Raw genomic sequence first — 25227 nt, 5'->3', positions numbered from 1 at the left:
TGAGGTAACAGAACTTGTCACCAGGAGAAGAGCCCCTACCTGCCCTCTGCTGTGCTGCTCAGGGAGTGTTTGGGGTGCAGCTCTGGATCTCTACAGATGAGAGCTACTCCAGGTTCTACCCTCAGTACCACCGGCCTCTCCCAGTCTACCTGGAGGTGCGACTGTTGAACACTCCAGACCCCAACCTGGTGCTGCTGGTGCACTACTGCACAGCCTTCCCCTGCTCTGGTCAGGCTGCCTGGGTGCTGCTGTATGATGACTGCTACAGCCACACTTCCACCCTGCACATCCACTCCAGGCTGCCTCTGCTCAAGCACCACCGCAGCTTCCACATCTACACCTTCCAGTTCCTGGACAGCACCTCCTACTCCTACATCTACTTCATGTGCTCCACAGAGCCGTCTGTGCGGTACTGTGTGGAGGGCAGCTTTGGTGGTTGCAAAATCTGGTTGGAAAACCCAGATGTTAACAAGTGCTGTGATGGAACATCTTGTCCTGGAAGAGATGTGGCCCTTAGAGACTGAGGAACAGGTTAATCCTGGACCCAGCATGTGTCTCTTGGGGATGTCCCCATTTGTTAATATTGGAGAAAGTCAATTCTAATAAACATGGTGCTTTTTGAATACTTGGCAGCAGTCTGGGGTTCTCTGGTTAGTCAAGATGCATACCTTGGTTGTAAATGTTGTAACTTGTATGTTGTATGTTTATGTTAAATATTGCTTAATGTGCGTATTGCACTATTAATAAAGTTAACTTTAACTTTATTTTAACTATTTAAAAAAACAACAAAATACAACTTCACCAGGATATTTAAAAAATAACCTCTTTATCTTCTGAATAATGAATAATGGTAAGAAAGAGAAAAAAAGAACAGTATTAAAACAAGGTTACTAGACTCAGTCTGCAAACTAAGAAAAAGAACAAAATTGTTTAGCTTCTCTGTTAAATTAACAGAGAAGTAAAACTAAAAGTTTCTGCGAGCCATGCAACTGCGACAGTCAGTAATAAGTATGCACAATTATAGGGGGTTCAACTATTACACTAAGAAAAAAACTGTCTACTCCTTGCCAAAATACTTTTTCTTCAATTTTTTACACAAAACTAGTACCATTTATGTTCTACACTTACCTTATAAAAACAATATCTCAAAAATACTGATTACTTAACAAGTCAGAGAAAAAATTCAGTCACTGTGCAGGCATGATGATTCAGTTCTCTGCTTGATCATATTCACAAACTAAATCCAAGGCCACTCATTTATTAGTGGACATTTCACTATTTAGACAAGGAAGATTGCTGTTGAAGGGTTTTAAGGAACTTCTCTGCCTCTTTAACATTGGAAAGAGTAGCGGATCCCTCCGAGCCATTAAAAATTTTAATGATTGCGGGGTACAGAAATGAATACCTCAGTCCAATATCGCGTAGCCAACTCCTTGACGCGGCAGTTTCTGCCCTCTTTTTCTGCACCTCTACCAAGAAGTCTTGGAAGATGGAAGCGTTTTCTCCTTTCTTTTTCCTCTACAATGATTTATTTCTTGGCCCTGGCTGCTTCTATTACTCTCTGCTTTTCTTAGTAGTTGTGTTGTCACATCAGCACCTCATTGTGCCTTTCCCAGATCTGTGTCGAATTCCCATGAGATGGCAATATTCCAGTTTGATTTTATCGCCCTTTACTTTCATGCCAAGGGTTTCTGGAATCCTTTTCTCAAAGAACTCAACTGGGTTGTTTCCTTCGATGTTCTCTCTTAGTCCCAGGATTCTTAAATTTTCCTGCCAGCTTTTATTTTCGAAGTCTTTAAGACGATCCTGTGCCCTGCACAAGTCTGCCTCAAGCATTTGTACTCTACTGTCCACCATCACACTACCATCTTCCAATTCTGAGACTCACTACTCCACTTCATCTACTCTTTTAATCATCATGTCCACTTTATTGGATATAGCAGAGACAGGTTCTTAAAACAGTGAGTTTAGAGTCAGTGATGTTTGCTGTTACTTTATCTATGATAAGGTTAGCCTCAACTGTACAGTTTCCACTGGCATGATCTCCATCTTGGTCATCTTCTCTCTGATGTTGTCGAATCCTTCTTGACATTTTTATTTGGTTTTGGGAGAGTTGATTTTGTCCAAAGTAGTCGACAAGTGACATTATTTCACTGTGAAAGTGTTATGTTAATGTCTTGTGTAAATTCCCTAAGTTCGGTGAAGAGTTTGACAGATATACAGATGCAGCCATTCAAAGTTCGCGGTACAAACCCATACCGCGGGCAACTACCCACAAGCCACCGCAGTCTACCGCAGTAAGTGATTGGCTGGCCAAAATGACCGACAGGGGCACTCGTGGTGTATTGGTCGGTAGTGAAAAGATTTAATCATTTAATCTCTTTACTGTGCACGTTTTAATCCGCTTAGTATTGAATATTTATATGGAATTTGACCACTAAAGGGAAATTTTAGTAGCTGAGCATAAAAAGAAGAGGAACATAACGCATCTGAAGGTCATAAACAATATTAATTTAGAAACATAAACATATTATGTAAACTGTACTGTATATGGCTGGTCTTGGTAGTTTAAAGAAAAAATACACACCAGTATTCCATTTCTCCCTAAACATTTTAAGCATCAAAGTTTTATGAAACGGTCCCCAAAAATGCGATTGCTGTATAGAATGAATTTTAATTAAAAAAAATATTTAACACGAAAATTAAGCTGTTTACATTCCTCCACCTGAGAATATAGTCACTCGTTGCTATGCAACGCAGAAACACACCCACAGGTAACTAGCAAAGAGAGGACATTAGCTAGCCAATATGATAAAGGAATAAATGATTTTTTAAATTTCTTTTGCACATTTATTTGAACATTTCCACCGATTGTACAAGCACTTGGAAACTGTCCAATCCCTAGTTTGTCTGAATTTCTTTTATGCTCCGGGCATTCTCCCGGTCTGGCGCCGGTCTGTATCTTCTAGGATATAATGCTGGCAATTTGTGTTAAAACTGGGTTTCCAATAATGCCGCAGCAAACTCTTGTTTTTATGTCCACTATAACGGACAATCTCCCTTGCTTTTAACCGAGCGTTTCATAATTTCCTAAAATGAAAATGATTTACTTACTTACTCACAGGATCAATAAAGTATCTATCATCTATCTATCTAAACTATGGGACAGAATTCTGGGGTCTCCCTATACCAGAGTTTACGGTAGGGCTTCAGAATGGTGATTGGCTGACACCATCTGACACCCCTCTGATTGGGGAAAAAAGACGTGCTGATCTGCTCTACACACCAGGAAGTCAACAACATATGTTGTTTCTATTCAAATAATAATATATCCCCTAAGAGGTATCCAGGTAACAGTGAAACGGGCGTACAGTCTGGGGAGATCGCCTATTTTCCATGTAAATAGTTCCCTGGTTCCGCACCCCTTGGTGTCTCTCTCTCTGGATACCTCTTAGGGGATATCCTCTATATCCTCTTGGGGGGAATATCCTCTTGGGGGATATTCTAACAACAAGTGATTATAAGACGATCTGTCAAAGTGCAATGAAATACAATATGCTGGACAGTATGCTTCTCAAAGCGCTTTACAGGATAACAACAATAACAACAACAATTTTACAAGTCCTGGGAGGAAGAATATCATCAATATTAATAATAATAATAAACTTTATTTTATATAGTGCCTTTAAAGGTGGCATTTAAAAAAAAAAACTTTTTTTTAAATGCATTTGCATTTGCACACAGAGCAGTGTTTACTTGAACATGGAGATGCCATACTGAATAATTCCTGCACACAACCATTCCACCGGAATTTGCATCGTTTGGCAGGGCTATGATTCATACAAGTGGTGGTGGATTTGGAGACAAAATGTATTTACACTGGGTTGCTGTAAGTGGAGCACTAATAAGCCCAAAGCTCTACTTATTAATTTACAAGAGAATGCACCTGACAAGCTGGACAGTATGCTTCTCAAAGCGCTTTACAGGATAACAACAACAATTTACAAGTTCTGGGAGGAGAAATATGATCAATATTCATAATAATAATAATAATAAACTTTATTTTATATAGCGCCTTTAAAGGTGGCTCCTCAAAGCGTTTTACAGGATAACAACCAATGAAACAACAGTGGCTGGGGGTTGAAAATACTTGTGAAACCGGTTGGTTCACAAACAACGTACTGTAGACACAGAGACTCAGTAGCAATAGCAATTAGCAATATCAAAATAGCAATATTATGGACACACAATTTACTTTTTAAAAAAAAAACATTTTTTGACAGCTGGTTTTTGTTGTTTTGTTGCTAAATTTAATATTATTGATTACTAATAGTTTATGCTAACACATAGCTTTCTTAACGCGAGAAGTACTACCGTAAGTAAGTACTGTACAGTAAGTACTTACTGTACTTACTGTACTGTACTTAAGTACTACTACTGTAAGCAAAAAAAAAGGGGTTTCGGGGGTGGGGGGGTGTCTTGCCCCCTTCTACTTTGAAAATATCTGTGAAACCTGTTTAATTCATCACAGCCAGCACTCCCGCAGAGAGTGATGAAAACCGCACAGCGCCAGGCGAATGCACATTAATATGTGGGCTTTTGGGTTCGGGTGGATTTGCGCCCTACAGTTCAACCTGCGGTACCGCTGTGTACTGTACATACAGTACGAACACGTGTTATTTTGAAATATAAAAAATGTCAATATACTTTAGGAGAAATTGAGTATTGGTGTGTATTTTTTCTTTAAAATACCAACAACAGCAACATACAGTTTACATAATATGTTTATGTTCCTAAATTAAAATCGTTTATGACCTTTATGACCTTCGTTATGCTCCTCTGCGTTTTATGCTTAGCTACTAAAACTTCCCTTTAGTGGTAAAATTCCATATAAATATTCAATACTAAGCGGATTAAAATGTGCACAGTAAAGAGATTAAATGATGAAATCTTTTCACTAACGACCAATACACCACATTATCTTCCGTGTCGCATTAACATTGGAATGTTTTTTTTTACAAGTGTCAAAAGAAGCGATACACAACCTGTCTCATCTATAACTCTTCAGTTTACGGAGAAATTCCGCCAGAGCCTCACAACATTGATCAATAATACTCTTCTCGTGTCTAATTTTTAGTTAAACAGGATTTGAACTACAGACCATAACAGACCAAAAAACAGAATCCACCTGCGATTCGGGTGTTAACAAAATGTGTTTACAAAGAAAGTGAAATACAGTAATACTACCAGCTATATAGATACATAGATTTAGAAATTTAGATCCTTAAATTAATATCATTATTAATTTATTTAGATACGTGCTTACATATTCTCGATTATAAAACAGATAATTCCGGTCCTGGAATCTGACTGGCTGACACCCTTCTGAAGCAGTACCATAATCTCTGGTATACGGACGCCCCTGAAATTTGACTTGTTACTGTGTGATAAATTTTAAAGAGTACTTCTTAGCGTAGATAAGAAAGCATAGATAAAAAAGTTTGGATTCTCATGTATCTGGTACAAGTATCTTTTAAAACAGTCTTTGTTTTAAAAATGACAGACGAACTAGGGATTGGACAGTTTTTTAAGTGCTTGTACAATCGATGGAAATGTTCAAATAAATGTGCTAAAGAAATAAACAAAAAAAGTAATTTATTCCTATATCCTATTGGCTAGCTAATGTCCCGTCCTTGTTAGTTAGATCAATGAAATGCTGTGGTGTTACTTTTTGTCGATGAAAAAATAGTCTTTTCATTTAAAATGATGGTTACAAATAATGTGGACCAGCGTACTACTTTGAGTTTACAGCTTGTCCAAGGTCATTCATTATTAATAATATGAGTAATATCTTCGGTAAAGGCTTTGATGCATAAAATATTTCTGCATAATTAAAATACTTATGATAAAGGTAGGTCGTGTACTTTTGCCCAACTGAGCAATCTTGCTTTCATAAAATATACCAACTTTTTAATGACTGATGATTAACATGCTGTAATACACAGTTTAAATTTAAAAGCTCAAATGCTGTACATGAGAGGTTAAGCTTTATTGGCTCCTCCTGGCAGTTTTACAAGGTGATTCTGGATACTTTCCGGTATGGCGTCAAATGACGCGATACACCACGTGATACTGCGTGATACTGCGTGAAACTGCGTTTTGATGCGACACGCCCACCGGGGTATACCGCGAAATACCCCACCCATTTTGAATGGGTGCATCTGTACATCCTTCTCCTTACAGTGCATAGCCACCCCTCATATCGACATTTTCAATCAAATACGTCAAGCACTTAGCTTGGTATAGTGTAATTCACATGCATTGTATCATTTCAGTAATCTCCAAATGAAAAACAGGTGGTGTATTTGTACTGCTTACACATTGACTGGAATCAAACTCAACCCTTTCTGCATGGCAAGCAAGAATTCTACCACTGAACTACCAATCCATCATACCAATTGGATGAGTTAAATAGAAACTACAAGTAGCGTTTTCCAATACACTACAAAGAAGTGTTGTACAGTATAGAAATTATATAATTATGTATGTACAGCAAATAACTAAAATGATCAACGTTATTATTGCTTACAGAGGAAGTAAAACCACACATTTAAAAATTAAATGAATTTAAAACACTGAAATAAAACTAGGATGGAATTACTGACACACTAAAAAATTGAATACTAGAATTCAAATACATTTAGTCAGAATCATTACGATGTGGTTTCCCTAAAAAAACATTTATACAGTGCTGAATTATACAGTATTAGCTCCAACGCAATTTTTGATTGTATAGTACATTTTTCAAGTCACAGCTAATTTCTTTTGTTTTTAATGTGTTTATTTTATTTGAAATATGTTTTTAAAGCCACTATATATAATATAGTTTTGCAATCAAAATATAAAATAAGTGGTGTTAGTGGGGCCAGCAAGGGGATGCTCACCCTGCAGTCTGTGTTGGTCCAAATGCCCCAGTATAGTGACAGGGAAACTATACACTCACATCCTGGTATGAGTACGTTCAGTATACACATTTTCGCTAATCCAAACATCAAGATTTTGTATCTTGTAATTCGTTATAAGAATGAAATTTCGCTAATGTGAACTTTGAAGTTCAAAAGTGAACGATTTTGGCCGAGATCCATTTGAATTTTGCACCACCGAACAGGTGTTTGTTTCTGCAGGTGCGCAAGGCATTGTGGTTAAGGATGCCGTAGAGGCAGCAGTCCTTTGTTTACGATTACAGTTACAATACACAGAGGAGAACGTGGATGGTGGTACTAAGAAAAGTAAGAGCAGAGGGGTAAAGAATGGAACCAGTTAAGTTAAGGCTCTTCTAAAGAAGTCTGGGTTTGAAGGAGTTTAGAGAAGGTGACTCTCTAATATCCTTGGGCAGAGAGTTCCAGAGTTTGGGGGCATAACAGGAGAAGACCCTGTCACCCATACAATGTAGACGGGCTTGGGGACAGTTAGGAGACCAGAATTAGAAGAGCGAAGGTTGTGAGGTGGGGAGTAGGGCGATAATAGTTCAGTTACTGAGGTTCCAAGCCATGCAGAGCCTTATAGGTCAGCATGAGGATTTTAAAGTCCCACACGGAATTTCACAGGAAGCCAGTGGAAGGACTCCAGGATAGGAGTAATGTGATCACTTGCACTAGACCTGGTCAGGAGTTTGACTGCCGAAACATTTTGGACATACTGCAGTTTGTTCAATGTAGATTTAGATACCCCAGTGAGTAGAGCATAGAGACAGTAGTCAATTCGGGAGAAGACAAATGTGTTGATCAGCTTTTCAGCCACAGTTAGTGATAACATGGGGTGTAGTCTAGCAATATTTCTGAGGTGAAAAAAAGATGTTTTGTTGCTGTTGCTGTTGCTGTTCATTATGGGGTTTTAAGGAAGAGAAAAAGATTCTTAAGTGTAATAGTCAACAACAGTATGCACATTGTTCTAGCTGATCGCTTAGATAGCAATCTATTATGAAAGAATAAAAAAAATATTATTTTACAGCTATAGTTGGCTTATTTGAGTAGAACTGCGTTGTTTACTAAGGTTGCTATAACGGTCTGTATGGTATTATATGTTTAGAGTGGTTTTTTATTTAACTTGACGAAACAGGGTGGAATGTTCCCCATAAGAAATAATGGAATTTTTCTTTTCAATTTACGATCTCCCGCCTTTCGAACAGATTATCGGGAACAAATTAGGTTCGGATACTGGGGTATGAGTGTACTGTCAAAAGGCATGTGTTCGGATGAGACATTAAACTGAGGTCCTGACTGTGGTCAGTAAAAATTCCAAGGTGTTTCTCGAAAAGAGTAGGGGTGTTACCCCGGCGTCCTGGCCAAATTTCCCCCGATTGTCTTTACCTATCATGGCCTCCTAGTAATCCCCATTGGCTTCATTACTCTGCTCTCCTCCCCACTGATAGCTGATGTGTGGTGAGCGTACAGTGCACACTATGGCTGCCATCACATCATCCAGGTGGATGCTGCACATTAGTGGTGGTAGAGGGGAGTCCCCATTATCTGTAAAGCACTTTGAGTGGAGTGTCCATAAAAACACTATATGAGTGTAAGGAGGTATTATTATTAAAATATATGTTTTCTTATTATTATTTACACACAATTACTAATGACTAATAATTATGTATACTGTACATAATTAAAAACAATGAAAAAATCATTTAAGTGTTACTGTACAATACGATTAGTGCAGGAAAGCACTAATGGGGGATAATACACAGTTACTTTTTACTATTAGATTTACTATATGCAACAGACACAGCTGACACACAGTACAGGAAGGATTCAATGTGTCACCTGGCAGTTTTACAGAGTAGTACATTCCTGTATCAGATAATTCAATAATATAAAAAAGGTACTTTTCATCATACCGTGGCAATTGTCATGGTATGGCACATTACACTTTGAGTATTCTGATTGGCTGCATCTGTATATAAGGGTGATTATTAATTATTATTATTCAATAATTATTATTCTACTAGCAACAAAAACAGCTGGATGCCCACTCCTGTGACCTTCCTCATATCTTATTACAGATTACATTTACAATTATAAGATGAGCACCAGTATTCGCCAGCTGCCAGCCACACAAGTATGATCACCCCATTAACAGGTGTTTTTTTTAAGTGTTTAATATAATGGAAATACAATGTGACTCAATGTGACCGCAACCTACCACTCACATGTAGTATCCATTGATTTCTTAAAGGCCAGTTAAGAGATTGAGAGGGTTACTGTTTGGATGAGATAATACTGTGTGTGGTAAAACAAATTACAATATAAGTGGTCCCATGACTCAATTTATTAAAAGATGAAAAGATGAAAAGAATGGGAATTTTACCTTTTCCTGATAAAGTTTGTGGAGCCAGTTTGCTCCCTCCTTTTCATCCTCTGGAATATCTTCAACAGGAAACCTCCTGCCATAAAATAACAAAGGTACCAGTTAGTCTAAAGACACGATCCATGGGTGTTTTACTAGTCAAATCTAAGCTGTGGAGATAAGGTTTTCAGACCAAGTTTTTTTAAGTTTTACTACAGAAACCCAAGTGTGCATGTTAAATTCTACTTGCATGGAACCTACTGTAATAGCATTGGCTGAATAACTATGTGGCAGTGCTGTGGCTCTGTGGCTAAGGATCTGCACCTGTGGCTGGAAGGTTGCCGGGTCGTATCCTGTGGCCGGCAGGGGAATCCTACTCCATTGGGCAAGGCCTACTCCTACTCCTGAGCAAGCCCCAACTGCTCCAGGGGTGCCGTATAAATAGCTGACCCTGTGCTCTTACCCCATGCTTCTCTCCCTGTCTGTGTGTCTCATGGAGAGCAAGTTGGGGTATGCGAAAATACAAGAAATTGTATATGGCCAATAAAGTTATCTTAATCTTAATATAATTAAGGACTCTAACATGACAATGCTGAGTTGGAATTGAACTGTCAGCATCAGTGCTCTGACTCTCACCACGACCTCCTCTCTGAGGAAGTTCCTCCTTCCACAATTACATAGTTCTGAAAAGAGGAAGGGACACCTTTGTGTAGATCAACATAGATTGTGGGTGTCTGGAACAAATTGGCCAGCCATGTTAAGCAGAATGGGATAATCTAATTCATTATTCATTAGGAAAATTATTAGGAAATAATTTTTAGGAAAATAATGATCAGAATGGTCCTCTTGGCCCATTTTCATTTCAGTGTGGAATAAATCTTTACCTGTTCCTTTGCAGCCTATGCATGCTGACGCAGCTACCTACTTAAACTTCTAAAAGCTATCTGGTTTTGATTTTTTCCATTGAACTACACTTATCCCACAACCATGGACAAGACTGTAACACCAGTTTGCAACTAGGTATAATAAGAAAACAGTTTTAAGGATACCACACAGCATGTATGCAAGCTGAAAAAAGCTGAAAAGAGGAGTAAAATAGTATTAGAATGTGAAAAGTGGATTAGTATAATATATGTTTTCAGATTGTGCTTTCTTGCTCTTTTGTTTCTTCTTTTGTGGGATAAAAATATTATCCTTCAAATCCTAAACAGTGAATTCCACAAGGGGACCCAACTGAGTTATTCTAAATCCTTGAAGGCATTGTCAACGCAATGGATGTTATCAGAATAAATAGTGAAACACAAACCAGAAGACACAAAAGAAACCTAGGTAAAAGTGCACTTTTACTTCTTTGCACAAAGTACTTCTTTGCACAAAGGGATGCGGGAGTACGGAACAAGCTACATAGCCATTAGAGCCATTATCAAATACTTACTAAAACCAATAAGAACTTGCTTAGTTCTTTTTACCACCAGATGTATAAACTCCCAACTCAAAGCACAGCCTATAAATATAAAGTCAATGTAAAACTTTTGCCAGTTTACAATTGGATTAAAGCCTAGTAATATTCTAAAACTGGTCATACTGATTATGACAAAAGCATAAAGCCTAACAACTGCAAAACTGTGGGGAACCACACTGGCTCTGAAGAGACATACTAAGTTCTCTGTCTGAAATGTTTTTGTCAAAGCAGTATCTATTGAATCTAATACTAATTATCCACCAATTATTTGATTTGCCAATAAGTCATACATACTGCACGTATGTAAAAAAAATGTCTGTGGACAATCAACACATTCATTATTAATGTAAAACATTTGTTGGAGCTGATGGGTTATAAAGAACCTGTGGTGGTGGGTAAATCAACTCAATCACATAAAAAAGAAGAAAAGTCAGTTCCAGCACAACCGAATTAAAGAAGTGCAATTCCTACCTGACACATATGTCTGCCCCGTACTTCTTTCCATGTAGGATTCCTAATAGAGAGGGGTTCTTCTTGTCTTTGAAATTGAGGGTAACATCGTAAACTGCAGCAACTAAAAATTAAAAGCAATAGCATATTATCTTCATAAACTCAGCTTTACCCATAATCACAGGGAGAAAAACGATCACCAATTTTCTCTTTGCTTTCATTTTTCTACTCCACCTGACTACTCGTTATTAACATTAAAATGACAATTCTGGTGAATTATTTGACAAGTGAATTAATTCCATGGGTTCCCTTATTCAAAAATATCAAAAAGAATTATTATATTTCCTATGTGAAAGATGCAAAGCTAGCTTTCAGATGGAAAATAAGCTTCTTAGAATTGACACAGCTTCACCCCAACATTCTCCAATTTGGAATAAACATTCATAGTTTTTATTTAAATCAAGCCTTTAGACACAGTTAATAATACTAATTCCTTTCATTTATATAGGGCTTTTCTGGACACTCCACTCAAGCTGCTTTACAGGTAATGGGGACTCCCCTCCACCACCACACATGTGCAGCATCCACCTGGATGATGTGACAGCAGCCATAGTGTTGCTGTATATTCATCAAACATCAACTATCAGTGGAGAGGAGAACAGAGTGATGATGCCAATTCATGGATGGGTATTATTAGAAGGCCATGATTGGGGAAGGCCAATGGGAAATTTAGCCAGGACGCAGGAGTAAAACCTCTACTCTTTTCATGAAATGACCTAGGGTTTTTAATGATCACAGTGTCGGTTTTACATCTTATCTGAAGGACAGTGTCTTGTTATGGTACAGTTTCCCAGACACTATACAGGGGCATTAGGACTCACACAGACCTCAGAGTGAGCGCTCCCTGCTGGTCCCACTAAAATCTCTTCAAACAGGAACCTTAGCTTACCCAGGAGGTCTGCCATCCAGGGACTGGCTAGGATCACACCTGCCAGTTCCACACTGGCCTGAAACAGTTGCAATTGTCCTCTAAAAGAAGTTCACGAAGCCCTTGCCCACACCGACAAAAGAAGGCTTAGCAGATGTGCAGCTAAACTACCTTACCTTAGCCTGATCCCTAACGCAAAGTTGGGTCTGGTAAGAATTGGGAAATTGAATGTTGATTGATAATGTGCGACAATGTGTCAGGTCAGGCATTGATGGCTTGTACTCATTTAAGATGCTATCTGAAAGAGTAACTTCACCAATTTGTATTCTTTCAATTTGTCATATACATGCAGTATATACATTGCAGGAACAAGCATCACAGAAACACAATATATAATGTTTATATTATATATAACCAAAGTATGGAATAAGATGACAAAATGATCAATATTTTTATAGCTGTTTATCAATCATTAAAAGCATTAAAAGAAAATATCAAATGTATACATTAGTAGAGGACATGAAAAAATATAATCAGAATATATTAAAATAAATTGGCAAAAAGAATATGAGAACAGAGGATGAATATATGCACATTTCAACAAGCTTCATAAGGTCACATGGAAAAACGTCTGTTGGAAAAACCTGATTCGTTTCTTACCTTGCCCCCAAAATATAAGTAAAAGTAAAACAAAAGGAAAATACTTCAAGGTGTTGGAGGTTATGGGGTTATGTGGAAAGCAGATAGTGATTCATTAACACATACCTGGTCCTGCCCAAAGGTACACTGTTAGTGGCAATTTATACAAATAACCCTTAATAAAATAGTAGATTTACTCACCTTTTGAATTCTGTTACATATTTGGGAAATTTTCCTTTTGTGCAGAATGAACCAAAACACAGATATATACTAGGAATTATTCTACTAGTAAAAAAAGCCATCACAAGAAAAAAGTTTATTAAAGAACCTCCAACAGTGCATTGATATTGTGAATGAGATTAATATAATGGAGAAGATAACCTTTTTTTCCTCAATGTACAGTTAGGAATCAGCTACTGGTTATCCTGGAATAAAAAAAAAAAACTATGTACTGGTTAAGACCTGAATTCACTTTTGAAGTAAAATGAAGTAAAATTTCTGTGTAGATGTTTTTGTTTTTCTGTAATGACCAAACGAATGTATTAGTAAATATACTAATGTGTTTAGTATATTTAATGTATATTTAATTAATGTATTAGCAAATATGTTGTGGAGGTTTATGTATTAAAACCTGAAGTGTGTAGCAAAATGTGTACACATAATTTTTTATTTGTTCAGAAACTCAATCTGACAATTTAATTTAATTACAATTTGTGTGTTTGAACTAGCCTGATTAGTGAATGCCTTGCCTGCACACTAATAAAGCGGTCTTGAGACAATTGTGTCAGACAACAAAGAAGGTAAGATCGTGTATTGGCCTCCAGCATATGACATTGACTTCTGAGGGCTAAGGACTGTTCACTAGATCTCCAGTCTGGACAGACATCCTCACCTGTTCCCTTTAAACAGTGCAAAGTGGTAGTAAATCCTTTGGTCCGTGGTAGTAGGTGGTGTTTCAGTTTTGGGAGGCCTTTGGACTCTGCAACCTGCATGCTTATCTGGTGCTTCTTCTCTGTGAAGCGCGTCCCTTCACAGTAGAGGAGGATCTATAGAACAAGACAGTGCAAGAATGCATTGGGAGAGAAGAACTTGGTTAAAAAACTGTGTTTTTAAATTCCACAGCTGGGGAATCATTGGATTTTGAATATCAAGTAACAAAACATGCTCCAGCACTGGGCAGGACAAGTCAATATATACTATTACAGATAATCCTGAACCATTCTAGCAATCTAGCATTGTTGGACATTCTGATTTCAATAACTGTCATCTGTACAACAGTTCTCAAAAACATATAGTTGAGGGGAAAAGGACTAAAAAAGAAAATAGGACTCAGGTTCTAAATGATACACACTACCTTTATTGTTGGACACATTACTAAACAGTGGACATGAAAAGAACAGAAGACTAAAAGGTTAACACACAGTCATTTGCAAAGTTTTAAAATGGACACCATCTCTTCCTAATTTGAGAAAGAAACAGCAGTTGAAGCAATCAATAAATACAATTAAAAACTAAACAACTTATATTCAAGAATTAATTATTGCAGATTTTCGGAAAAAAATTCAGCTCAGAAACTATAACTGTGTATCAAATTAAACTGTTTCTAAAATTTAACTTTTAAATGAGGAGATTCTGTATCATTGATTTATGTTATACAGCTTTAATCCAAGTATGTTTTTAATATCTGAAAGCAGCAAAATATGTTTTTGAAAAAATTAAAAATAAATATGCATGCGTAGGAGTCATGAGATGTTTTAATTTGGTTAGATTTCTTTAAAAACAACACTGTAAATATGTTGATGTTCTACTATTTGAAAACCACGTTGTTTTGTTTACATAAATTGTGCATATGCCTTTAAAATGGCAAATCGCCGATGTTCATTAATGTAAATTCTGGAAGTTTTAGTTTTCAAGAACAGAGAGGAAATTAAAGCGCAACTGTTCTGATGTGCTAGTGTAGACCGGGGTAAAGTTAGCTTAAAGTTCGAAAACGATTTTGGCAACCCTGTAGCATTTTTACAAAACCTCCTTGAGTCGCGAGAACATTTGCTTTGTGTATAAAGTACCTTGTGACTGTTTTCACTGCTTTCACATCGTTTTTATGCCATTTGTTTTTACCATGCACGAATATTCTTATGCCCATATCTTCGCAAGGGAAACACAGAAAGCCTTCAAACCAAATGCATTTTAAAGACCACGACTTGTGAAAAATTTCACAACCCCTGCATAAAAATATCAGTGAGCTAATTATTTTTTTCTGACACTCGGGGTTTTGATTGATGCGCAATTACGCACCATCTGGAACACTGGGGGACCGCTGTATACATACATTCACAACGCAAGAAATACTGCTCAATAGAGTTTCATGCAAAAAACCCGTATATGACCATAGAAACCAGAACAGCACAGTCTCCAATCATCCAGACTGTAAGCACAAGAATAAAGCTTTGTTTGATTTCCGAAACCCTTTCTTTATTTCATATTAAAAATATCTTTAAAAAAACTAAAAAAGGTTTCACAACCCAAAGCAAGGCTTGGAAAGGTCAGAGGGCCTGCTTAGTGTAAAACACTTGCAGCATTGTGGGTGCTGTGGTTTAAATGCTATTGACTCGTGAACAGCATCCCCCAATCCCAGTGCATAGTGCCACATTCAATAAAACCACGAGAAAAAGAGATTCACAACCGAAAGCTGTGTCTTCTGTGTAAAAAATCATGGACATCATGATTTGAACATCATGGGTACTGTTTTTAAAAAGCTGTTGAGTAAAGAATAGGAATTTTCCTGCTGAATGAAAACAGGACATAAAGAAAGGGTTTCAGAAATCAAAGCTTTATTCCCGTGCTTACAGTCTGGGTAATTGGAGACTGCGCTGTTCTGCTTCCTTCGGTGATATACAGGTTTTTCGCACAAAGCTGTATTGAGCAGTATTTCTTGCATTGTGAACTTGTGTACACAGCGGTCCCCCCGGGTTCCAGTTAGTGCGTAGTTACGCATTGATGAAAAACCGGAGGTTTAAAAAAAGAGAATTAGCTCACTGATATTTTTATGTGCAGGATGTGAACATTTTCACAAGTAAAGGTCTTTAAAATGCATTTGGTTTGAAGGCTTTCTGTGTTTCCATTGCGAAGATATGGACAAAAGAATATTCGTGCGTGGTCAAAAAAATGGCTTAAAAACGACATAGTGAAGGCTGTGAAAACAGTCACAATGTACTTTGTACACACAGTGTTTTCGTAACCCTAGGAGGTGTCGTGAAAACGCTACAGGCGTGCCAAAATCGTTTTCGAACTTCAAGCTAACTTTACCCGTGTCTTGTGTAGGTGCGCGTTTAGTTTACTAGAGCTGTGAGGAATAGTTTTGGTATTGTGGAAAACTCCTTTTTTTGTTTGTTGACGAAACCAAAGTGAATGTGAATAAAACGTTTAATTTTTAAACCTGACGAAGTGTATTGTGGAGTCTACAAGGGCATAGTCAGCCATACGCTCGCCTTTCTTGGAATTCGGATACTACAGCATGTATAAAAGGTAGGTATAAGTAACCAATTATGGGGTTATGTTGATTAAAGTGATAAACAGGAAACAGGAAATGAAAAACTAGATAAAGAGGACACTTTGGGATTACAGAAAATGCCTGTTGAATTCCAGTATTTCTGACGATGACTAGGACCTACAGTTTCCCTTTTAAATTAATAAAATTTTGAATGTGAATCGCAAGTGACCATGAAAAGAGTTTAAAAAATCCTGACAATGCATATTTTAGCAATAAAACTCTCACACATAGCAAGTTCTCATCTATTTGAAAGAACATACAACAAATGCCCTTTTAACTTCTTAAAGAGTTTAATGGGATAAAATTCCATTGTGTAATCTTGCACTACTTATTGCATACAATACTATGTTTTTTTATGAAGATACAATTTTAATAAACAGAATCTACACAATGCCGTCAATAATGTAATCTTAGTAGCATTTTATGTGTCTATGTAATATTTTTCTTTTAAAGTTATCACTGTTATTTCATGACACTTACACACATTAATCTAACCAATATGCCCAATATTCAGTTACGTCCTTTGGTTCAAGAAGCGGCAGGTCTCTTCAGTGAACAAGGTCCCTTTGGGAAATAATTTCCTGCTTTTTCGCTAGGCATTAAAAACTACTTAAAATGGGAATGGTGACTGAGAGGAAAGAGTGCCACCTACTGGCACTACACTTAACATTGCAGAATCTGAAATTAGCAATAAGGGTCTTACATTGAAGCACAGGTACAATGTGTAGGCATTTAAAATGGCTGCATTCAAAAGGCTGTTCTCGCAAAAGACCTTGAAAATTAAGGAAGGTGTAGCCTGGGGCTAGCCAAAGATTCTGGCTGAAAGAAACCTTGTAACAAAACCCAATCCAGGCATGTCAGTATTTTCTAAACCTTTCTGCTTGTAACCTAAGAGAAAATGTAATCTTTTCCATTATATAAACCTCCTTCACAACATTGATCCACTGTTCCGGTGTTGGAAGTTCTTTAGTAAACCATTTTCTTCTGATAGTTTTCTTACTAGTAGCTAGCATACATGTATACTTTAATTCCATGTAGTCAAAAGTAAAATTACCCAAATACATAACAGAGAATTCAAATCGTACAGTATGTCTAGGTTGACTATATTAGTAAGCAAAAAATGTATGAATTTCCAACACTGTTCTATTTTCGGGCATGGCCAGAATATGTGGAAATGAGTTGCTACTTGTTCTCCACATAAGCTCCAACATTGCAAACTGCTTCCTTTTTGTTTTGTTTGAATTTTAGGACTAATAAAAATGAGTTCAATTTTTCCAACAGAAATTTCTCCAAACTTGTGAACTGGTGAAGCTTTGCTTAAATCTGTTCTTCCACTGTTCTGCAGAAATGGCTTCATTTTTTTCCCCCACTTAATTTTAATATTTTCTGTTGAATCATTTTTCATATCTTCAATGTTATTATAAAATTTTGAGATTGTTTTCTTTAGGTTGCTTTGCTCGTATTAAGCTATAAAACGATCACGCAGTTTATTATCCTGCTCTGTTTTTGGTTGTTTTACCCAACTATTTACATAGTGCCTAATTTGGAGGTATCTGTAGAAGTATTTTTTTAAGTTATATTGCTGTGATAAAGTTTTTCTAGTGATTCTGTTTCATGAAGGCATGTTACTGTGATCCCTCTCATAGTCCTGATTTTAAAACATGTACCAGTTTTTTCAGAAGGGAAATCTGAATCATAAGATATTCACCTTAATACTTTCATATCTGTCTCCAAGTTAGACAACAGGTTCTTATTATTTTAAACTAAATTTTAACTGGTAATATTACTCTGGATATAGTTGTTTTATATATAGCTTCTGCCAGTGATCTATCTCCCAGAACTGTCTGTACTGGTAATTAATCTATAATCAGACTTCATCTGCTTTAATTATCAATAAAATCTTGATCACACCAAGTATAGGTGACTGTGAAGTGTCTCTTAGATTTTAGATAAAGTTCATGACATTTGGAAGAGTAAACACTTCTAGCGTCAGAGCAGAGAGGATGTTTGCTGAGGTCTGGGGTGACACTTCAGCTAAAACAAAATTTGTTATACCTAGGTAAGCTGTGGGTTAATGACTGTCAATGAGCAGTACAGAAACACACAATATAAGATCACATTAAGAGCACACAGGAGACAAGAAAAAGCAGGGTGTACAACAAGAAGGAGAAGAGGTCAAGAAGAGGATACAAAGGAGAGATAAGAGTCAGGAGAAGTTGGAACTTGAAGCTTCCACCAGGCGAGAGCCCCTACTTCATGATCATCCAAACAAAACCTGACTAGAGCTAAGTACTTGAAACTTGTTAGAGAGAGCTTGCTATTCTGTATTTTTTTAGGGAACTTGGGTTTCCTGGATAAAGATACCTTTAACTTTTCCATTCCAAATAAATCTTCAAATCAATTTATCCCATTCATTATTTTTTTCTGTAGAGATCTTTACTGGAAGGTATTGAAAAATGTATAATTATGGTAGAACATTCATGTTAATAACTTCCAATCTAGATCCTAATGAGAAAGTTAGCAAACTCCAGCCAGCAAGGTCCTCTTTTATTTTAGGAGTTAAAGGGTTAAAATTTGAATTAAACAATTTCAGCAAATCTTTTGATAAATGTACTCCCAAATATTTAACAGATGTCCATAGACAATTTAACTTTTAATAGATCTGTTGGATTGTAATTGAAGTGGGACATGTATACATCTCACTTATCTAGTATTACAATATCACCTCTTAAGCACATTATGAGAGGTATTGCTGGGGTCTGCTAATTTAGCCTTCAACAAAAGTTACACTAAGATAACATAAAGCTGACTTGCTTTAGCAGCCCCACTGACTTAACGCCACATTATAAAAGACAGGAACAACACCCACAAACAGGATAAAGCAGATCAATGTCTGCTGCATATCAAAGGACAGAACCTAGAGCAAGACAGAGCAGGACAAGGAGTATTTACATATCAAAGAACAGGACAAGCACTCAGATTGTGAAATAAACTTCTTTCTGACTGTATATAAGAGCTGGGAAACCCTTTCAGTTTGTCTGTTCTGCGGTGTAGATCGAGCTTTCACGTTGCAGTCATTATTGAGCTCAATAAAACTGAATCTTCACAAGACTGTGTCCTGCTCCTCTGATGAAGAATTTCCCACAACATAATTATAACACAATACCTCTGCTTTGTCTATATTTAGTTTGTACCCTGACATCTGACCACATTTTTCCAGGAGATCCCTAACCCCAGCAAATGATTTGTTGGGATCATCAAAATACAAAAGGACATCATCTGCATACAACCCTATCGTTTGTTCTTGTTCTTTGAATTTTATCCCCTTAATTTTTGTGTCTTGTCTAATCCATTCTCCCAGGGGTTCTATGTATAAAGACAACAGGAGAGATGACAGGAGACATCCCTGTCTTGTACCTCTTTTTATGCTGAATCTATCAGAAAGATCTTGATTTGTGTTGTTGTGTTGTTGAATAAATTATCTGAATTATATTTATAAATTTATCAGATAATCCAGATCTCTCTAGTGTCATATATAGAACTGACTCAATCAAAGGCTTTTTCTGCATCCAGTCTAACCAAGGTTGCCCCTTTATTTTGATCAGCAATATGCATCATAATATGGAGTGCGTGTCTGATATCATCTTGAGTTTGTCTGTCTGTTTGTCTGTGAGTTCTAGTTTTATCCTTTCCTTTTTTTGGAATAACAGAAATAAAAGCTTCTTTCCAAAAAGGTGGACGATCTCCAACTTCCCTTATTCAATTACAGGTGGACAGGAGGATAGGAGCCAAGTGATTTTTGAATACCTTATAGCAGTGGTTCTCAAACTTCTTCGACCAGGTATCACCCCTGATCAAATCAAAGCATCCAAGTACCACCTACAAGTCATCTTCTCATAGGAACCACAGAAAATCTCAATGACCAACATGAGCGCGTGCACACACTCACACACACATATAATAAAAATAGCACTAGGCACTTAGTTAATTTGGAATGTAGCACCTCTTTCCAATGCTTGCTAACATGAGCAGTGCTGTCTGTGTCAGGATCAGCAGCAGAGCTAGTATCGGTGGCCATTAGGGTTACCATACATCCGGATTTTTCCGACCATGTCCTCTATTTTGATCCTTATATCTCCATCTGGGGGGAATTTTCAAATATCCAGAAATGTCCGGGATTTCGATCCCATTATTTTCACCATGAAGAATAATTAACAAAAGTTATAAAGACAGTTGGAAAGAGAGAGAATTTCTAAACTTCTCTAGTTTGCTTCGCGACGTACGTTGTCACTCAGTTTTCATCCTGTATGTGTATGATTATATCATGAGAGAGCAAAATCGGTGTCTTTACTCAGTCTGTGCAGTGCAGAAGCATTCCATCGAAAGGCTCCCTTTTGTTTCTCGTTTTCCTACCCTCAAACACAGTGCCAAACCAATAGTATAAATTCACAGCAGAACTAAAAAATAAATGTATGCGAAGTGGCAGAGAAGACTGGGAAGCTGAATGTTTGGTGTGTAAGCCTGGTACTTTTGTCTCCGTGGCAAATAAAGGTGTACTTGACTTGCAAGCTCATGTTGACTCAGACAAACACAAAAAGGCAATTCGAGGAGAGAGATCGTCAACCAAATTAACAGATTATTTTGTCAAATCTGTCACCAAACAGAGGATACTGTTATTGCAGCAGAGGGGACTTATGCATTTCACACAGTTAAACATCATCACTGTTGCTTTACCAATGAACATACATGTGGGATATTTAGTACACCCTCTCCATCCCGACCCCCTTACAAGATAAGGCAATAGGAAAGTTTCTCAGGGTATCCTCTTTTTTGATGTTCAAATATGGTAACCCTAGTGGCCAATGTATAATCCTCCTCCTTCTCAAATGGTGTGCGTGATCTATCAGAGCTGGTGTAAGTACTCTTGGCGTCTATTCTTTTCAGCCATGACATAATACTTGATTTTTGTGAGGTATTAGAAGTAGAGTCGCTGCTCCTCCAGATCAAGAGGACCCAGTTGAGGTGGTCTGGGCATCTCATAAGGATGTCCCCCGATTGGCTTCCGCTGGAGCTGTTCCAGGCACGTCCCACTGGGCGGAGACCCCGTGGCACACCCAGGACACGCTGGGGGAAGTATATTTCTCGGCTAGCTTGGGAGCGCCTGGGGATCCCCCAGGAGGAACTGAAATCTGTTGCTGGGGACAGGAAAGTCAGGGCTGATCTACTTGGCTTGCTGCAACTACAACCCTCACCAGGAAAAGCAGAGTGAAAATGGATGGATGGAAGTTTAATGACTTGCGCCAGGCGAGAGCCATTGCTTCATGATCATCCAAAAACATATTTCCCGCTTAGGGTGCACTTTTATGGATAGGGATATAGGCTCCCATTTATTTTGTGGCATCCGGGGTGCAGAGAGAGAGATTTAACTGCAGGTTGCTTTGTATTTAGTTAAAGAGTTTAATAGTTAGTAGCAGTCTGGGGTTTTGTGGATGACCACAATGCTAGGCCTCTGAAACACTTTTGTTCATGGAGTGTGTTGTATGTTTTGTTGTGTGTAGTGTAGTTTGTGTCTTGTCATTGTAATACATATCTGTTTAACCATTAGTTCCTGAATTATTACTCCTCTCACCAAAGCTCTGCCAGAGAACAAAGAATTCACGTGCCTCTAATTCTACCAGCCGCTCAGGTACATTGCTAGAAATCACTTACAAGTTGGGGGTTATGAATAATTATTTCACTTATTGTTTAAAACCACTCTGTCCAATCCTGATTTTCACCAGTTTTGTAACTATTTGTAACAATACAATATAATAAAGTTAATAAAAAAGTAAGCAAATTCAATTTTATGGATGCTTAGATCTTAAATATGAAGCTTGGAAGCATTTTCCCTTAAGAAACACTAAAAGAGAACTAAAAGGTAATTTAACAAGGTGTTTTTGTGCAGCTAGCCACAATGCTCAAAGGCAGTGATTAGACACTGCTCAATTAGCAGTCACCCATTTGAAAAGAGGTTTGTGCAATTAGACACTCACCCACATGCACTCAGGATAGTCAGCAAGGTTTTTCAGTCCACTGATGACCTTGTCTCTGTCCTCTTCCCATTTTCTTTTGCAAAACACAATTTCCAAGAAGTACCACGTCCAGCCAATCAGTGGCACTTTCAACAGCTCCTGCTTTGCAAGGACCTTGGAGCTCTAAAAAAAGAGATGGAGATTAAAGACATCATGTTAGAAAAGCTAAAATGCTCATTCTAATATATGTGTCTTTATCATCCAAATGAGCAAAGGAAGTGTGAAAAGCCAGGTAAATAGCGTTGTCAGTGGTATGCAACTTCTCTTCCAGTTCTTTTGTTACATCTTGTTCCCATGGACAGTTCCATTTGTTTTCAGCTACAGAGGGAATATAAGTGTAAAGATAAAACAAAAAGGAGAAGATGATGAAAACCTCCTATAATCTGAGTCATTTAATAATTTACCTAAAATATGGCAAATAATAAGAAATAGCATAGGCTATATGCAAAAAGGATACTTAATAAAAACACAGTTCTTTTTACTTCACCATGTTTGATCATATTCAGCAATCAGTCAGCAAAGTGGAAGGCTATCATTGTATAATGCAAGGACAGAGTATTAGTTCCTGCCTCCTTTGCAATATAAAAATATAAGCCTCAACATGGATGTAACGGTAAACTAAAAGTATAAAAAACACGGCCAGTCCAAAAACGCATATAGGAGGTTCAGGTTTAACGTAAAAGAAAATATGGCCTCATTTTACTGACTGCCTCATATGTCATTTCAATTTCAGACCTACATGTGTTTTTGGCATGTCACATGTGCTGCTGAAAAACTTTACATAATTGTATGAGATTTACTTCTACCACTGAAGTACAGCAGCCCCTGTGTCTCAGCTACACAGCAGATCAGATGGAAGCTCAAGAAAATACTTCACAAATTGAATTAAGGGGAAGGTTCAGGTACTTCACATAGTACGGTACATATCTAGAGTGGAATTTAGAAAGGATACCAGAGTTAACACCCCTGTTCTTCTTAAAAATGCCCTATCTTTAATAACCAAGTAGTCAGGACCTTAGTTTCTCATCTGAAGGCCAATATAAACAAGGTTTTGCAATTCCTGATCTGGAGGGAAAAATGTCACCTTCAGTTCAGTTTATTTATGATATGCACAAGTGGAATGAAATACTTATTTGCAATCATGCTCTGTTACAAAGGCAATAAGGCTTTACCAAAAACATAAACACAGAATAGCAACAGCAACAACAATAAGTTAAGAAACATACAACTTAAAAAACAAATCAGATAAGCAGTGTGAGAAGAGGAAAAAACATCAGAGGTAGGGATAGAGATCAGTAATCGTACAGCTTGCGGGAATAAGCTGTCTCTGAATGTGGAGGTTCTTGCCTTTATGCTCCTCTAATGCTTACCGGAGGGAAGAGGAGGGAAAAGTGAGAAACCAGGATGATTGGAATCCTTATTTCCAGCCTTCCTGAGACAGCAAGTTTTAAAATTTCCACAACAGGGTGGAGCTGTACTCCAATAATGGACTGGGCTGACCTGATCACACCTTGTAACGCCTTCAATTCAATTAAATTGATTTTTATATAGCGCCTTTCACAACAAGGTTGCCCCAAGGCACTTAACCAATGCAAGTGACCATACATGTTGTGAATACAGAACAGAAAAGACCAGAAGACAACGGAGGAGAGGAACCAAAAACTCCTTAGTAAGCAGAAAAAAAACCTTACTTTAAGATACTGCCCAACCCCTTTGGGCATGCTAACATTATACAATTAAAAAAAATTAAATTCCAGTCAGACAACGAGCTGCTACGAAACTACACTGTAATACCACACGTTAACACACTAAACTGTACTTCTGTTAGTGACTTTTGTCTCTGCATATAATTTATTGCATTCACCCTCCCATTTTTACCCTAATCAGACACCTTGATTCTTGAGTTTGATTGAATCTATGAGCCTGTTTCATCACAGCAAAAATTCAGTCAAATACAAAATAATTTTTATCATTTAAGATTTTAAATATATAACATTTTTAAATATTAAAAATTATGCTGTGTATTTCTCTGTGTATTTTTATTAACCATTTGTGAAAAAGGTCACAATCCAGCCACAGGAAATTCAGACTACATCTGGAGCAACGATTCATTCCAATCATAAAAGTCAATGCTCAAAACTTCTTGTTTGTATATGAAGTGATGTGATTCAAAACAAATACAGAGGTATATAGAAAGAGACTAACCCCCAACACGCCAAATCGCTCACACATGGTCCAGCCGCACAGGAAGTCGATTTCAAAGTTATGATTGAGAATGATGATGGCGTGCTCCTTCCCAAACTTGTCGACTGTGGCCTGGTCAGTGAACAGGGTACACTCGGTTCCTGACCACCACTCCAGCAACATCACCAATTCTGCGTAAGGGAACAAGAGTGTACACATGAAAAATGTGAAAAATCTTATTCTGAACTCACAGATATATTTCAAATCACCAATTCTTAATCAACTCAGAATACCATAGGAAGAATGAGAACTTGTGCACATACTTTTATAACATGCCCAACTGACACAGCCATTCATCTTTTAATACTGCTGCTAGCCCCACCTGTGCCTGGTAGGAAAACTAATCACTGCTTTGTGACACAACAAGGGTGCCCTAGGCAGCTCAAGCCCTCTCCCAACACAGAGGTCCTCTGTTACTTCTGTAATGCTGCCTGTAGAACAGCAAATTACATTTGGCTCGTATTTGGCTGACACAACCCAATCATACCAGTCACATCCATGCTACAGGATTAAACGTCTTAACTGATTTTAGGACAGT

General features: G+C 37.5%; 1 protein-coding gene across 6 annotated transcripts in view; it reads right to left on the bottom strand.

The window, feature by feature from the left end:
• The window catches only part of agpat3 (1-acylglycerol-3-phosphate O-acyltransferase 3), a 111352-nt gene that overhangs the window by 19999 nt on the left and 66126 nt on the right, over nucleotides 1-25227 (bottom strand). For all 6 annotated transcript variants that reach the window (XM_088912852.1, XM_088912851.1, XM_088912856.1 and 3 more), the window contains 5 exons: nucleotides 24651-24820; nucleotides 22407-22568; nucleotides 13717-13870; nucleotides 11279-11381; nucleotides 9367-9442 (listed from right to left, as the gene is read on the bottom strand). In XM_088912852.1, the coding sequence (XP_088768978.1) occupies nucleotides 9367-9442; nucleotides 11279-11381; nucleotides 13717-13870; nucleotides 22407-22568; nucleotides 24651-24820 (665 nt within the window). The remainder of the gene's footprint in view (nucleotides 1-9366; nucleotides 9443-11278; nucleotides 11382-13716; nucleotides 13871-22406; nucleotides 22569-24650; nucleotides 24821-25227) is intronic.

The sequence above is a fragment of the Atractosteus spatula genome, chromosome 4, assembly GCF_055471065.1.
Source record: "Atractosteus spatula isolate fAtrSpa1 chromosome 4, fAtrSpa1.hap1, whole genome shotgun sequence".
NCBI lineage: Eukaryota > Metazoa > Chordata > Actinopteri > Semionotiformes > Lepisosteidae > Atractosteus > Atractosteus spatula.
The sequence above is the reverse complement of the archived record's forward strand: the minus strand, read 5'-3'. Positions and strand labels throughout refer to the sequence as shown.